Source organism: Salmo salar, chromosome 04, assembly GCF_965601325.2.
Source record: "Salmo salar chromosome 04, fSalSal1, whole genome shotgun sequence".
In the NCBI taxonomy this organism is placed as follows: domain Eukaryota; kingdom Metazoa; phylum Chordata; class Actinopteri; order Salmoniformes; family Salmonidae; genus Salmo; species Salmo salar.
In genome coordinates this window covers 88,351,929-88,367,484 of record NC_138294.1, presented here as the reverse complement: position 1 = coordinate 88,367,484, position 15,556 = coordinate 88,351,929, and the positions used below count along the sequence as shown (strand labels likewise).

The 15,556-nt window shown below is 48.5% G+C and overlaps 1 protein-coding gene across 1 annotated transcript in view; it reads right to left on the bottom strand.

Moving 5' to 3' along the window:
• Nucleotides 1-2,294: 2,294 nt before the first annotated feature.
• The window catches only part of LOC106603954 (E3 ubiquitin-protein ligase RNF43), a 225,006-nt gene continuing 211,744 nt past the window's right edge, over nt 2,295-15,556 (bottom strand). The window contains exons 5-8 of the mRNA XM_045717401.2: nt 10,553-10,654; nt 9,815-10,088; nt 6,871-8,496; nt 2,295-6,431 (exon numbers count right to left, since the gene is read on the bottom strand). Coding sequence (XP_045573357.1) covers nt 6,406-6,431; nt 6,871-8,496; nt 9,815-10,088; nt 10,553-10,654 — 2,028 coding nt within the window. The 3' untranslated portion in view covers nt 2,295-6,405. The remainder of the gene's footprint in view (nt 6,432-6,870; nt 8,497-9,814; nt 10,089-10,552; nt 10,655-15,556) is intronic.

Genomic DNA, 15,556 nt, shown 5'->3' with positions numbered 1-15,556 from the left:
CGGGCTATAGGGGACTGTTCAGTCTGGTTTAACCGGGCTATAGGGGACTGTTCAGTCTAATTTAACCAGGCTATAGGGGACTGTTCAGTCTAGTTTAACCAGGCTATAGGGGACTGTTCAGTCTGGTTTAACCAGGCTATAGGGGACTGTTCAGTCTGGTTTAACCAGGCTATAGGGGACTGTTCAGTCTAATTTAACCGGGCTATAGGGGACTGTTCAGTCTGGTTTAACCGGGCTATAGGGGACTGTTCAGTCTGGTTTAACCGGGCTATAGGGGACTGTTCAGTCTGGTTTAACCAGGCTATAGGGGACTGTTCAGTCTAATTTAACCAGGCTATAGGGGACTGTTCAGTCTGGTTTAACCAGGCTATAGGGGACTGTTCAGTCTGGTTTAACCAGGCTATAGGGGACTGTTCAGTCTGGTTTAACCAGGCTATAGGGGACTGTTCAGTCTGGTTTAACCAGGCTATAGGGGACTGTTCAGTCTGGTTTAACCAGGCTATAGGGGACTGTTCAGTCTAATTTAACCAGGCTATAGGGGACTGTTCAGTCTAATTTAACCGGGCTATAGGGGACTGTTCAGTCTGGTTTAACCGGGCTATAGGGGACTGTTCAGTCTAATTTAACCAGGCTATAGGGGACTGTTCAGTCTGGTTTAACCAGGCTATAGGGGACTGTTCAGTCTGGTTTAACCGGGCTATAGGGGACTGTTCAGTCTGGTTTAACCGGGCTATAGGGGACTGTTCAGTCTGGTTTAACCGGGCTATAGGGGACTGTTCAGTCTGGTTTAACCGGGCTATAGGGGACTGTTCAGTCTGGTTTAACCGGGCTATAGGGGACTGTTCAGTCTGGTTTAACCAGGCTATAGGGGACTGTTCAGTCTGGTTTAACCAGGCTATAGGGGACTGTTCAGTCTGGTTTAACCAGGCTATAGGGGACTGTTCAGTCTAATTTAACCAGGCTATAGGGGACTGTTCAGTCTGGTTTAACCAGGCTATAGGGGACTGTTCAGTCTGGTTTAACCAGACTATAGGGGACTGTTCAGTCTGGTTTAACCAGACTATAGGGGACTGTTCAGTCTGGTTTAACCAGGCTATAGGGGACTGTTCAGTCTGGTTTAACCAGGCTATAGGGGACTGTTCAGTCTAATTTAACCAGGCTATAGGGGACTGTTCAGTCTGGTTTAACCAGGCTATAGGGGACTGTTCAGTCTGGTTTAACCAGGCTATAGGGGACTGTTCAGTCTGGTTTAACCAGGCTATAGGGGACTGTTCAGTCTGGTTTAACCAGGCTATAGGGGACTGTTCTCAACACAGTGTTCAGTCTAGTTTAACCAGGCTATAGGGGACTGTTCAGTCTAATTTAACCGGGCTATAGGGGACTGTTCAGTCTGGTTTAACCGGGCTATAGGGGACTGTTCAGTCTGGTTTAACCGGGCTATAGGGGACTGTTCAGTCTGGTTTAACCAGGCTATAGGGGACTGTTCAGTCTGGTTTAACCAGGCTATAGGGGACTGTTCAGTCTGGTTTAACCAGGCTATAGGGGACTGTTCAGTCTGGTTTAACCAGGCTATAGGGGACTGTTCAGTCTGGTTTAACCAGGCTATAGGGGACTGTTCAGTCTGGTTTAACCAGGCTATAGGGGACTGTTCAGTCTGGTTTAACCAGGCTATAGGGGACTGTTCAGTCTGGTTTAACCAGGCTATAGGGGACTGTTCAGTCTGGTTTAACCAGGCTATAGGGGACTGTTCAGTCTGGTTTAACCAGGCTATAGGGGACTGTTCAGTCTGGTTTAACCAGGCTATAGGGGACTGTTCAGTCTAGTTTAACCAGGCTATAGGGGACTGTTCAGTCTAATTTAACCAGGCTATAGGGGACTGTTCAGTCTGGTTTAACCAGGCTATAGGGGACTGTTCAGTCTGGTTTAACCAGGCTATAGGGGACTGTTCAGTCTGGTTTAACCAGGCTATAGGGGACTGTTCAGTCTGGTTTAACCAGGCTATAGGGGACTGTTCAGTCTGGTTTAACCAGGCTATAGGGGACTGTTCAGTCTGGTTTAACCAGGCTATAGGGGACTGTTCAGTCTGGTTTAACCAGGCTATAGGGGACTGTTCAGTCTGGTTTAACCAGGCTATAGGGGACTGTTCAGTCTGGTTTAACCAGGCTATAGGGGACTGTTCAGTCTGGTTTAACCAGGCTATAGGGGACTGTTCAGTCTGGTTTAACCAGGCTATAGGGGACTGTTCAGTCTGGTTTAACCAGGCTATAGGGGACTGTTCAGTCGCGGCAGGGGCTGTTCAGTCTGGTTTAACTGGGCTATAGGGGACTGTTCTCTACACAGATATATAACAGACACAACCTGAAGTATTAGCGAGAGAAGCTGTCTCCAAAACACATTAGAAAACGAGGTATCGGTAAATATGTTAGAGACGCTGTCTCAAAAACACATTACAAAACGAGGTATCGGTAAATATGGGGCTGTAATCTATAGATTATCCATGATTTTGACTGCATATGATTCCAACGTGTTCTTGTAAAGCAAAACCTAGTGAATTGGGTTTAGATTGACGGAGGAGGAACAGAAGGCATCAAATAACACGAGCTTAATGTATTAGGTTATTTGATGATCTAAGATAATAATAAACTTCAAGCGATCCACAGGAGGTAGTGAATGAAGAGCACACAACTAACCTATTTGAAAACTGACTTCATAAGGCATACTGAAGTCAATAGAATAGCTGGATTCATCTCATAACTGGTTCAGAGCGTTACTACCGTCGATCAGCCACATGACATTTAAAGGTTGTTTTAAGTGCTTCCAACTATTTAGAAAATACTCTGGGGATCAATAGGTTTATTCAATTCAATGTTTACCGTTTGCAATACAGTCAGTCTCCTTGCACATGTCCACTCAGCCTCCATGTATACATATACAGTAAGAACTAAAATATATTGGAGGATATGTACACTACCAGTCAAAAGTTTGGACACCTACTCATTCAAAGGTTTTTCTTTATTTTTACTATTTTCTACATTGTAGAATAATAGTAAAGACATCAAAACTATGAAATAACACACATGGAATCATGTAGTAACCCCAAAAGTGTTAAACAAATCAAAATGTATTTTATATTCTTCAAAGTAGCCACACCCTTTGTCTTGATGATAGCTTTACACATTCTTGGCATTCTCTCAACCAGCTTCACCTGGAATGGTTTTCCAAAAGTTGAAGAAGTTCCCTCATATGCTGAGCACTTGTTGGCTGCTTTTCCTTCACTCTGTGGTCCAACTCTTTCCAAACCATCTCAATTAGGTTGAGGTTGGGTGATTGTGGAGGTCAGGTCATCTGATGCAGCAATCCATCACTCTCCTTGGTCAAATAGCCCTTACACAGCCTGGAGGTGTGTTGGGTCATTGTTCTGTTGAAAAACAAATGATAGTCCCACTAAGTGCAAACCAGATGGGATGGTATATCGCTGCAGAATGCTGTGGTAGCCATGCTGGTTAAGTGTGCCTTGAATTCTAAATAAATCCCAGACAGTCACCAGCTAAGCACCATCACACCACCTCCTCCATGCTTCATGGTGGGAACCACACATGCGGAGATCATCCGTTCACCTACTCTGCGTCTCACAAAGACATGGCGGTTGGAACCAAAAATCTCAAATTTGGGCCAATCAGTTCCACCGGTCTAATGTCCATTGCTCGTGTTTCTTGGCCCAAGCAAGTCTCTTCTTATTATTGGTGTCTTTTAGTAGTGGTTTCTTTGCAGCAATTCAACCACGAAGGCCTGATTCACACAGTCTCCCCTGAACAGTTGATATTGAGATGTGTCTGTTACTTGATCTCTGTGAAGCATTTATTTGGGCTGCAATTTCTGAGGCTGGTAACTCTAATGAACTTATCCTCTGCAGCAGAGGTAACTCTGGGTCTTCCTTTCCTGTGGCGGTCCTCATGAGAGACAGTTTCATCATAGCGCTTGATGGTTTTTGCAACTGCACTTGAAGAAACTTTCAAAGTTCTTAAAATGTTCTGTATTGACTGACCTTCATGTCTTAAAGTAATGATGGACTGTCATCTCTTTGCTTATTAGAGCTGTTCTTGCCTTAGTATGGACTTGGTCTTTTACCAAATAGGGCTATCTTCTGTATACCACCCCTACCTTGTCACAACACAACTGATTGGCTCAAACGCATTAAGAAGGAAAGAAATTCCACAAATGAACAAGGCACACCTGTTAATTGAAATGCATTCCAGGTGACTACCTCATGAAGCTGGTTGAGAGAATGCCAAGTGTGCAAAGCTATCATCAAGGCAAAGGGTGGCTACTTTGAAGAATCTCAAATATATTTTGATTTGTTTAACACTTTTTTGGTTACTACATGATTCCGTTATTCCATAGTTTTGACGTCTTTACTATTATTGTACAATGTAGAAAATAGTAAAAAAATTAAGAAAAACCCTTGAATGCGGATGGCGTATCCAAACTTTTGACTGGTACTGTATAACTACACACATTTAACATGACTTTTCTGTCCTCTTTTAATCTCCTGGGATGTTGGATCCAAGTGAGACATTCAGGGAAAGGACTTGACTGACCGAACGGCACCAGTCTTCTATTTAAGGCCGCAGGTTTGTTTGGTAAATGTTTGGTTGTGAATAATGGATGTTCCCAAAGCTGAATGAATAATGAATTATCATGGCTTTCCTCCAGTTATTACATAGTAATTATGTATAATATTTTGCTACAATGTTTAAGATAAGGGCACCCCTGGTGAGTTATAGCTGCTGGTAGATGGGAAATGGAAAGGAGGAAATAACCTTACTGGTGGACAATGATAGGGTTGTGTAATAGGTCACGGGGTTAAAGGTCAGGGGTCACAGGTGAAGAGCAGACGACATGGTGCATGTCCTTCCTGAGCCGAGCGAAGCTCCACTCACGCTGCTGTTCTGGTGGCAGACCTACTTTTTGGTTCAAATAGAATTTTAAATATTTCACATACTTGAGCATTTGCATACTTTATCCTTACTGGAGTGCACGCCAGATGGGCGGGGATTGCATTTTTAGGACTATAACATTGGTCCCATGGAGCCAAGTAAGCTGAATCAAGCACAGCTACAGTATTTGAAATATGTCAAATACAGTTTGAACCCAGGTCTGTGTGGAGGCACCCTCCATCCTTCACTGGTCACCAAACCAGCGCTCAGGTCTAACATACTACGTAACCACTGGCAACATGAGAAAAACAAAAATAGCTTGTAATAACATAGATCAGTCTGGTTCTTTTAACGATGAAAAACAAAATGATAAAAAAAATGTTTTTACCGAACCACAAAACAAACTAAATGTGATGGAAACAGCTGCCATTATTGAATGAACCAACACAAGTCCCCATACTAACCTCTAATGACCTCTCAGGATGACCTCTCAGGATGACCTCTCAGGATGACCTTTCAGAATGCTCACTGCTTGTAGGTCCAGCTAAGAAAATAACTCTTCTCCCCCAATGATACGTTTCTTGTCTGTTTTCTGTAGCTCTGAGTACCTTGGAGAGTACCTGAGTACCTTAGAGAGTACCTGAGTACCTTAGAGAAACCCACGCCCACGGGAAGCATTTCTGAATCTGATTTGTTAGGCTGAAAAGAGCAAGAAACCTCCATGTATGGGTGTAATACATGATCCAATGGTTGTCCACATAGTGTATTTACACAAATAAAGGACTTTAAGGATATTAAGGATGTGAGGGAAAATCAAGTATTACTGAGTACTACCTCATAGTATAATTGATTAAGTACTCAATCAACCACTCAAGGAATCAGACATCCAATATGACCATGTGATGTCCATGTGATTTCTAATGAGGGAGATAGTTGGGGGAATTTCGTGATGTGAATCGAGGCTCAAGCCCTGAGCAGTGATCATTCCTTGTGGTTACTAAGGCAACCTGGGAACTTGTTGGTATTGAATTCTTCCTGTCATTTACAAAACAAAATAAAAAACAAGACAAAAAAACTATTTCCAGCATCTCCCAGTCAGTCTCCATCTTGAAACACAATCACTAAGCAACAACAAAACTCCCAATCAAACACATTGAAATACTGGAATTCAACAATGAATTAGAGCAATTTGAGGTCCATACATGACTTGTGCTTATTGTTTGAATTGATGGTCAAAATAAATAAACTTCAAAACAATCAGAATCTCATAGACTTATTTTGATCGTTGTTGGACAGACGGAACTCTGAGCACTGACTGGGGGATTCTGGGAAGTGTAGTCTGAATGCAGCTATTTAATGTGGAATTATATGGAAGACTTGAGAAACATGGCCTCGCGATGAAGTGTTTGTCCGTTCCTGGCTCCTGTGTACGTAGCAGCGTGACGTTGGGGATGCAACTCGCGAGTCCTCACACGCCGGACTCCTCCTCGGATCCTGGAGGTAGAGAAAAAGACGACAGGTTTATTTACCTCTCCAACGCACAGAGACATGACACACAGGATGTCAGGAAGAACGACACACATGGGGCTCTTCCTTAATTCCTCTCTCCACACCTTCTTTCCCAAAATGCAATTCATTCAACTTCCATTCAATTAGGTTGATACGGAGGTGAGGAGATAGAATGCGAAGAATCACGGAAAGACAAATTGAGATTAAGCCATAAAAAACGATGACCATTCCTATGAGGAAAACTATGACCTTAGATAATACCATTCCTATGAGGAAAACTATGACCTTAGATAATACCATTCCTATGAGGAAAACTATGACCTTAGATAATACCATTCCTATGAGGAAAACTATGAACAAGACAGCAGTTGTTCACATCATATGTAGCTATAAAAAAGAAGTTAAGGACTGGTTATACACCCACCCTGATTATTGTGTAATGTTTGGCAGTATAAACAAACGTCTGTGTTGTAGACGTTCGCTGGGCCATGGTGGCGCCTGCTGGATGGGGGCGAGGCTCTGTCCATAGGGACCCCCAGCCCGGGCCCCAGCAGCTGGGGCTCAGAGTGGGCCTGCTGCACCCGCTTCTGCCACACCACATGGTGGGGACCTCCACAGCAGGGCCAGTCCTCTAGACCCCCCAGGGGCCTCATTCCTCCAGAGTCCATGATGAGGGGCACAGGCATGGAGAGCAGAGCGGGGGGCAGGTCGGGCGGGGGGCAGCAGTAGCCCTGGTCATAGTGGATGTGGATGCTACAGTCGTCCTGCAGGTCCAGGTCCTGTTGGAAAAGCACTGAGGGGCCGTCGAGCACACAGTCGCCCAGCCGGCCTGCCCTCCGGTGAGGGTGGCCCCCGTGGCTGTGGTCCTGGTGGCAGCAGGTGGGTGGGGGAGGTAAGGGGGCTGGGGTTACCAGGACTGGAGAAGGGCCTGAGGGGTGGCTGAGCTCATGGCCCTGACCCTCTGTCCCGTGGCCATGGGCCCCTCTACTGTCTGTGGGGTCTGCCTTAGGGCAGTGATAGGGGCTGTCTTTCAGAGGGCACACTGGGGAATCTTTGTCCAGAGCCGGGGGAGATCCTGACTCAGGGCCAAAAGCAGCAGCAGTAGCCCCCAGCTCCTCGCCCAACCCCCTGCCTGGCCCCTGGCCCTGGGCGTGCTCCCTCTCCCCTTCCTCTCGGTAGTAGTGGTGACGGTGGCGGTGGTAGTGGACGTGGCTAAACACAGCCTGCTGCTGTTCCTCAGAGCACCCTCCTCTTCTTCCTCCTCCTCTTCCTCCTCGTTCTCTGTCTCTGTTCACCACTGAATCCAGGGACCTGGGTCTCTGGGCCCCTGCTTCCATGCTGTCCCTGCGGCCTGTCGGTCCCGGCCCGTAGTACACAAACGGATCATAGTCACTGCTCAGGGAGCTGCGGAACGTGGACCAGCTACCATAAACACCCTGCAGGGACACGTCAGTACAGTTGAGTACCGAGTCACTGGAGGAGCCGTGACAGGGGCCAGAGCTGGAGTCACTGGCCGGCCCATCAGCCAGGTAGCCACTGCGCTCTGTCCGGTAGCTCCCCCCAGAGCAGCTGCCCCCCTCGTTCCCCCGGCTGTGGGCTCCCCCTGCGGAGGCGCGGGGAGCAGAGGAGGGGGCGTGGTGGAGCCTGGAACTGGAGGCGCTGCGCTGGGAAGGGCAGCCTGAGCGGTAGGCGTGGCAGGAGCGGCGAGGCCCGGGGCCATAGTGCGTCTCCATAGAGTGGCCTGCTGTCTTGCAGCTGACCCCGGCTCTGTGGGGCCTTCCGGGGCCCTCTGCAGGGTGAAGGTATCCGCAGCCAGGGCCCAGGGGCCGGCTAGGAAGGAAGCGGTGGGTCTGGGGGTCCAGAGGCGGGGAGCCGCTATAGTGGCCCAGGGAGGGGTATGGACCAGAGGGGCCGCGGGGGAAGTGAGGCCTCATGGAGAAGGGGATGGGGTGCTGGGGGAAGGTGTGGGCGTGGGGGTGCAGGAAACCCTGGCTGTGTTCGGGGGTCTGCTGTAGTCTTGTCCTCCGTGGCTGTCCAGACAGCTCTGAACCTGTGGAGCATTAGAACACACAGTCAGACAGACAGGCTACAGACAGACAGACAGACAGACAGACAGACAGACAGACAGACAGACAGACAGACAGACAGGCGACAGACAGGCTACAGACAGGCTACAGACAGTCAGACAGACAGCTACACAGACAGTCAGACAGACAGCTACACAGACAGCTACACAGACAGCTACACAGACAGACAGACAGACAGACAGACAGACAGACAGACAGACAGACAGACAGACAGACAGACAGACAGACAGACAGACAGACAGACAGACAGACAGACAGGCTACACATCAGAGGAGGCTGCTAAGGGGAGGACGGCTCATAATAGTAATAGAACATGATATATCTGATCTCATTCCACTCCAGTCATTACAACGAGCTCTTCCTCTACAATGAAGGTGCCACCAACCTCCTGTGCTACACACAAAGACAGACAGGCTACACACACACACACAAAGACAGACAGGCAACACACACACACAGACAGACAGGCAACACACACACACAGACACACAAAGACAGACAGCCAACACACACACACACACAAAGACAGACAGGCTACACACACACACACAAAGACAGACAGCCAACACACACACATACAAAGACAGACAGCCAACACACACACACACACACAAAGACAGACAGGCAACACACACACACACACAAAGACAGACAGGCAACACACACACACACACACACACACAAAGACAGACAGCCAACACACACACACACACAAAGACAGACAGCCAACACACACACACACACACACAAAGACAGACAGGCAACACACACACACACACAAAGACAGACAGGCAACACACACACACAAAGACAGACAGGCAACACACACACAGTCAGACAGACAGGCAACACACACACAGTCAGACAGACAGGCAACACACACACACAAAGACAGACAGGCAACACACACACACAAAGACAGACAGGCAACACACACACACAAAGACAGACAGGCAACACACACACAGTCAGACAGACAGGCAACACACACACAGTCAGACAGACAGGCAACACACACACACAAAGACAGACAGGCAACACACACACACAAAGACAGACAGGCAACACACACACACAAAGACAGACAGGCAACACACACACACAAAGACAGACAGACAAGCAACACACACACACACAGTGTATAAAACTGGATTGTTACTGTATAATTCCCTTATCCAGTATAATAGTAATACAGCTGAAGAGTGGGTAAAGGAGTGGTTCTTGTGCTTCTCCTCTTAGGCCCATTGTAGAGCTCCCCTAGTGGCTATGTCATGTCCTTACCCATGATGTTGTGCATGCAGAGGGGACAGGTGCGGTGCTGCAGTAGCCAGGGGTCCACACATTCCTTATGGAACTCATGAGCACACGAGATGATCCTCAGGTTCTGTCCCTCCAGGAACTCATCCAGACAGATGGCACAGACAGGGCTGGAGTTAGAGCTGCTATTAGACCTCCAGCCCCCACGGTGGCGCTGTGAGCCCCCGCAGCCCTGAGAGCTGTACGTCCGCGTTTCTAGACGACTGATGGCTCGCATCGTCTGCTGGTGGACCGAGTCCTGTGGTCATAGAGGAAGAAGCCGTGTGGGACGGAGGTTAGAGAACGGAACCTCAGAATGGACTGAGATGTGTCAAAGTTCAAATTCCAGGGAGATTTCAAGTTTTCTGGTGAATGTTTCAGCTGTATATATCAGTGGCCACTATCCTTAGTGTTTGGTCTACAGTTTGAGGACTAACGCTAAACCACTTTCAAATGGCTGTATTCTGCAGAGATAAAGACAAACCACTTTCAGATGGATGTATTCTGCAGAGATAAAGACAAACCACTTTCAGATGGCTGTATTCTGCAGAGATAAAGACAAACCACTTTCAGATGGATGTATTCTGCAGAGATAAAGACTTCGGTATTGACAGATAAAGACTTCGGTATTGACAGATAAAGACTTCGGTATTGACAGATAAAGACTTCGGTATTGATAGATAAAGACAGATACATTGAGACTGGTGTTGTTGACTGACTCACCCAGGTTCTGCTGGACTTGCATCTGTACCGGAAAGCAAAGATCGAAACGATGGCCAGAATAGCAAGGACTATAGTGAGCAGGACAACAACATCATAGTGGGGCTGGAAAGCGAGAGAGAGGAGAGAGAGGAGAGTGAGGAGAGTGAGAAATGAGAGAGCGACAGAGAGAGAGAGAGAGAGAGAGAGAGAGAGAGAGAGAGAGAGAGAGAGAGAGAGAGAGAGAGAGAGAGAGAGAGAGAGAGAGATCTCTATAAGTCTGGAACAGTAATGGTACAGGGCAACCTCAAACAGTTTCAGCTGGACTTTCACCTAATCAAAGAATTAGCTCAGCAGGAGAAGCTCTCCCCTGAGAAAGATACCCCCACCCCGAGCAGGTCAGACCAGACCTCTTCATTATATAACCCCACAGACTAGCCACCCCCAGACCTCTTCATTATATAACCCCCAGACCTCTTCATTATATAACCCCACAGACCAGCAACCCCCAGACCTCTTCATTATATAACCCCCCAGACCTCTTCATTATATAACCCCACAGACCTCTTCATTATATAACCCCCCAGACTTCTTCATTATATAACCCCCCAGACCTCTTCATTATATAACCCCCCAGACCTCTTCATTATATAACCCCACAGACCAGCAACCCCCAGACCTCTTCATTATATAACCCCCAGACCTCTTCATTATATAACCCCCCAGACCTCTTCATTATATAACCCCACAGACCAGCAACCCCCAGACCTCTTCATTATATAACCCCCCAGACCTCTTCATTATATAACCCCACAGACCAGCAACCCCCAGACCTCTTCATTATATAACCCCCCAGACCTCTTCATTATATAACCCCACAGACCAGCAACCCCCAGACCTCTTCATTATATAACCCCCAGACCTCTTCATTATATAACCCCCCAGACCTCTTCATTATATAACCACCCAGACCTCTTCATTATATAACCCCCCAGACCTCTTCATTATATAACCCCACAGACCAGCAACCCCCAGACCTCTTCATTATATAACCCCCCAGACCTCTTCATTATATAACCCCACAGACCAGCAACCCCCAGACCTCTTCATTATATAACCCCCCAGACCTCTTCATTATATAACCCCCCAGACCTCTTCATTATATAACCCCACAGACCAGCAACCCCCAGACCTCTTCATTATATAACCCCACAGACCTCTTCATTATATAACCCCCAGACCTCTTCATTATATAACCCCCAGACCTCTTCATTATATAACCCCCCAGACCTCTTCATTATATAACCCCACAGACCAGCAACCCCCAGACCTCTTCATTATATAACCCCCCAGACCTCTTCATTATATAACCCCCCAGACCTCTTCATTATATAACCCCACAGACCAGCAACCCCCAGACCTCTTCATTATATAACCCCCAGACCTCTTCATTATATAACCCCCAGACCTCTTCATTATATAACCCCCCAGACCCCTTCATTATATAACCCCACAGACCAGCAACCCCCAGACCTCTTCATTATATAACCCCCCAGACCTCTTCATTATATAACCCCCAGACCTCTTCATTATATAACCCCCCAGACCTCTTCATTATATAACCCCACAGACCAGCAACCCCCAGACCTCTTCATTATATAACCCCCCAGACCTCTTCATTATATAACCCCACAGACCAGCCACCCCCAGACCTCTTCATTATATAACCCCCCAGACCTCTTCATTATATAACCCCACAGACCAGCAACCCCCAGACCTCTTCATTATATAACCCCACAGACCTCTTCATTATATAACCCCCAGACCTCTTCATTATATAACCCCCAGACCTCTTCATTATATAACCCCCCAGACCTCTTCATTATATAACCCCACAGACCAGCAACCCCCAGACCTCTTCATTATATAACCCCCCAGACCTCTTCATTATATAACCCCCCAGACCTCTTCATTATATAACCCCACAGACCAGCAACCCCCAGACCTCTTCATTATATAACCCCCAGACCTCTTCATTATATAACCCCCAGACCTCTTCATTATATAACCCCCCAGACCCCTTCATTATATAACCCCACAGACCAGCAACCCCCAGACCTCTTCATTATATAACCCCCCAGACCTCTTCATTATATAACCCCCAGACCTCTTCATTATATAACCCCCCAGACCTCTTCATTATATAACCCCACAGACCAGCAACCCCCAGACCTCTTCATTATATAACCCCCCAGACCTCTTCATTATATAACCCCACAGACCAGCCACCCCCAGACCTCTTCATTATATAACCCCCCAGACCTCTTCATTATATAACCCCACAGACCAGCAACCCCCAGACCTCTTCATTATATAACCCCCAGACCTCTTCATTATATAACCCCCAGACCCCTTCATTATATAACCCCACAGACCAGCAACCCCCAGACCTCTTCATTATATAACCCCCCAGACCTCTTCATTATATAACCCCCAGACCTCTTCATTATATAACCCCCCAGACCTCTTCATTATATAACCCCCCAGACCTCTTCATTATATAACCCCCCAGACCTCTTCATTATATAACCCCACAGACCAGCAACCCCCAGACCTCTTCATTATATAACCCCCCAGACCTCTTCATTATATAACCCCACAGACCAGCAACCCCCAGACCTCTTCATTATATAACCCCCCAGACCTCTTCATTATATAACCCCACAGACCAGCCACCCCCAGACCTCTTCATTATATAACCCCCAGACCTCTTCATTATATAACCCCCCAGACCTCTTCATTATATAACCCCACAGACCAGCCACCCCACAGACCTCTTCATTATATAACCCCCCAGACCTCTTCATTATATAACCCCACAGACCAGCCACCCCCAGACCTCTTCATTATATAACCCCCAGACCTCTTCATTATATAACCCCCCAGACCTCTTCATTATATAACCCCACAGACCAGCCACCCCACAGACCTCTTCATTATATAACCCCACAGACCAGCAACCCCAAGAGGAAAGTCAACCTCCCAGCACAGAGTACTACTCCCTCATTGAAATGAAGGATACATTCACCCAGCTGGAGGTAAGGCAGGTGGAGCTGGAAAAGCAGGTAAAAAGCAAAAGCAGGAGAAGAACAGAGCACTAGAGGAGAGAATCAGACTGCTGGAGGAGAGGGTGAGGGGGATGGAGGAGAGAATCAGACTGCTGGAGGAGAGGGTGAGGGGGGATGGAGGAGAGGGTGAGGGGGGATGGAGGGAGAGGGTGAGGGGGGATGGAGGAGAGAATCAGACTGCTGGAGGAGAGGGTGAGGGGGGATGGAGGAGAGGGTGAGGGGGGATGGAGGAGAGGATGAGGGGGATGGAGGAGAGGATCAGACTGCTGGAGGAGAGGGTGAGGGGGGATGGAGGAGAGGGTGAGGGGGGGAGGGGGGTGGGGGGGAGGAGGAGGGGTGAGGGGGGATGGTGGAGAGGGTGAGGGGGGATGGAGGAGAGGGTGAGGGGGGATGGTGGAGAGGGTGAGGGGGGATGGAGGAGAGGGTGAGGGGGGATGGTGGAGAGGGTGAGGGGGGATGGAGGAGAGGATCAGACTGCTGGAGGAGAGGGTGAGGGGGGATGGAGGGAGAGAATCAGACTGCTGGAGGAGAGGGTGAGGGGGGATGGAGGAGAGAATCAGACTGCTGGAGGAGAGGGTGAGGGGGATGGAGGAGAGGGTGAGGGGGGATGGAGGGAGAGAATCAGACTGCTGGAGGAGAGGGTGAGGGGGGATGGAGGAGAGAATCAGACTGCTGGAGGAGAGGGTGAGGGGGATGGAGGGAGAGAATCAGACTGCTGGAGGAGAGGGTGAGGGGGATGGAGGGAGAGAATCAGACTGCTGGAGGAGAGGGTGAGGGGGATGGAGGAGAGGGTGAGGGGGATGGCGTGTGACAGAGAACAACCCACTAGAGAGGTGGCCCCCCCTGCAGAGAAACCAGCAGAACAGTCCACACCAGACCCAGACCATAGTGTTGACATCACAGCAGAACAGTCCACACCAGACCATAGTGTCAACACCACAGCAGAACAGTCCACACCAGACCCAGACCATAGTGTTGACACCACAGCAGAACAGTCCACACCAGACCCAGACCATAGTGTTGACACCACAGCAGAACAGTCCACACCAGACCCTGACCATAGTGTTGACACCACAGCAGAACAGTCCACACCAGACCCTGACCATAGTGTTGACATCACAGCAGAACAGTCCACACCAGACCATAGTGTTGACACCACAGCAGAACAGTCCACACCAGACCCAGACCATAGTGTTGACACCACAGCAGAACAGTCCACACCAGACCCAGACCATAGTGTTGACACCACAGCAGAACAGTCCACACCAGACCCAGACCATAGTGTTGACACCACAGCAGAACAGTCCACACCAGACCCTGACCATAGTGTTGACATCACAGCAGAACAGTCCACACCAGACCCTGACCATAGTGTTGACATCACAGCAGAACAGTCCACACCAGACCCTGACCATAGTGTTGACACCACAGCAGAACAGTCCACACCAGACCCAGACCATAGTGTTGACACCACAGCAGAACAGTCCACACCAGACCCAGACCATAGTGTTGACACCACAGCAGAACAGTCCACACCAGACCCAGACCATAGTGTTGACACCACAGCAGAACAGTCCACACCAGACCCAGACCATAGTGTTGACACCGCAGCAGAACAGTCCACACCAGACCCAGACCATAGTGTTGACACCACAGCAGAACAGACAAATGAAGAACCCCAAGTCCAGGGCATCTCACCCCCTCTGAGCCACCCTGATAGCCCTCCTGACTCCCTCCCCCCCCACACCCACTGAGGACATACACAAGACACAGACTGTACTCCACACAGGGCCATTGTACTCCACACAGAGCCATTGTACTCCACACAGAGCCATTGTACTCCACACAGAGCCATTGTACTCCACACAGAGCCATTGTACTCCACACAGGGCCATTGTAC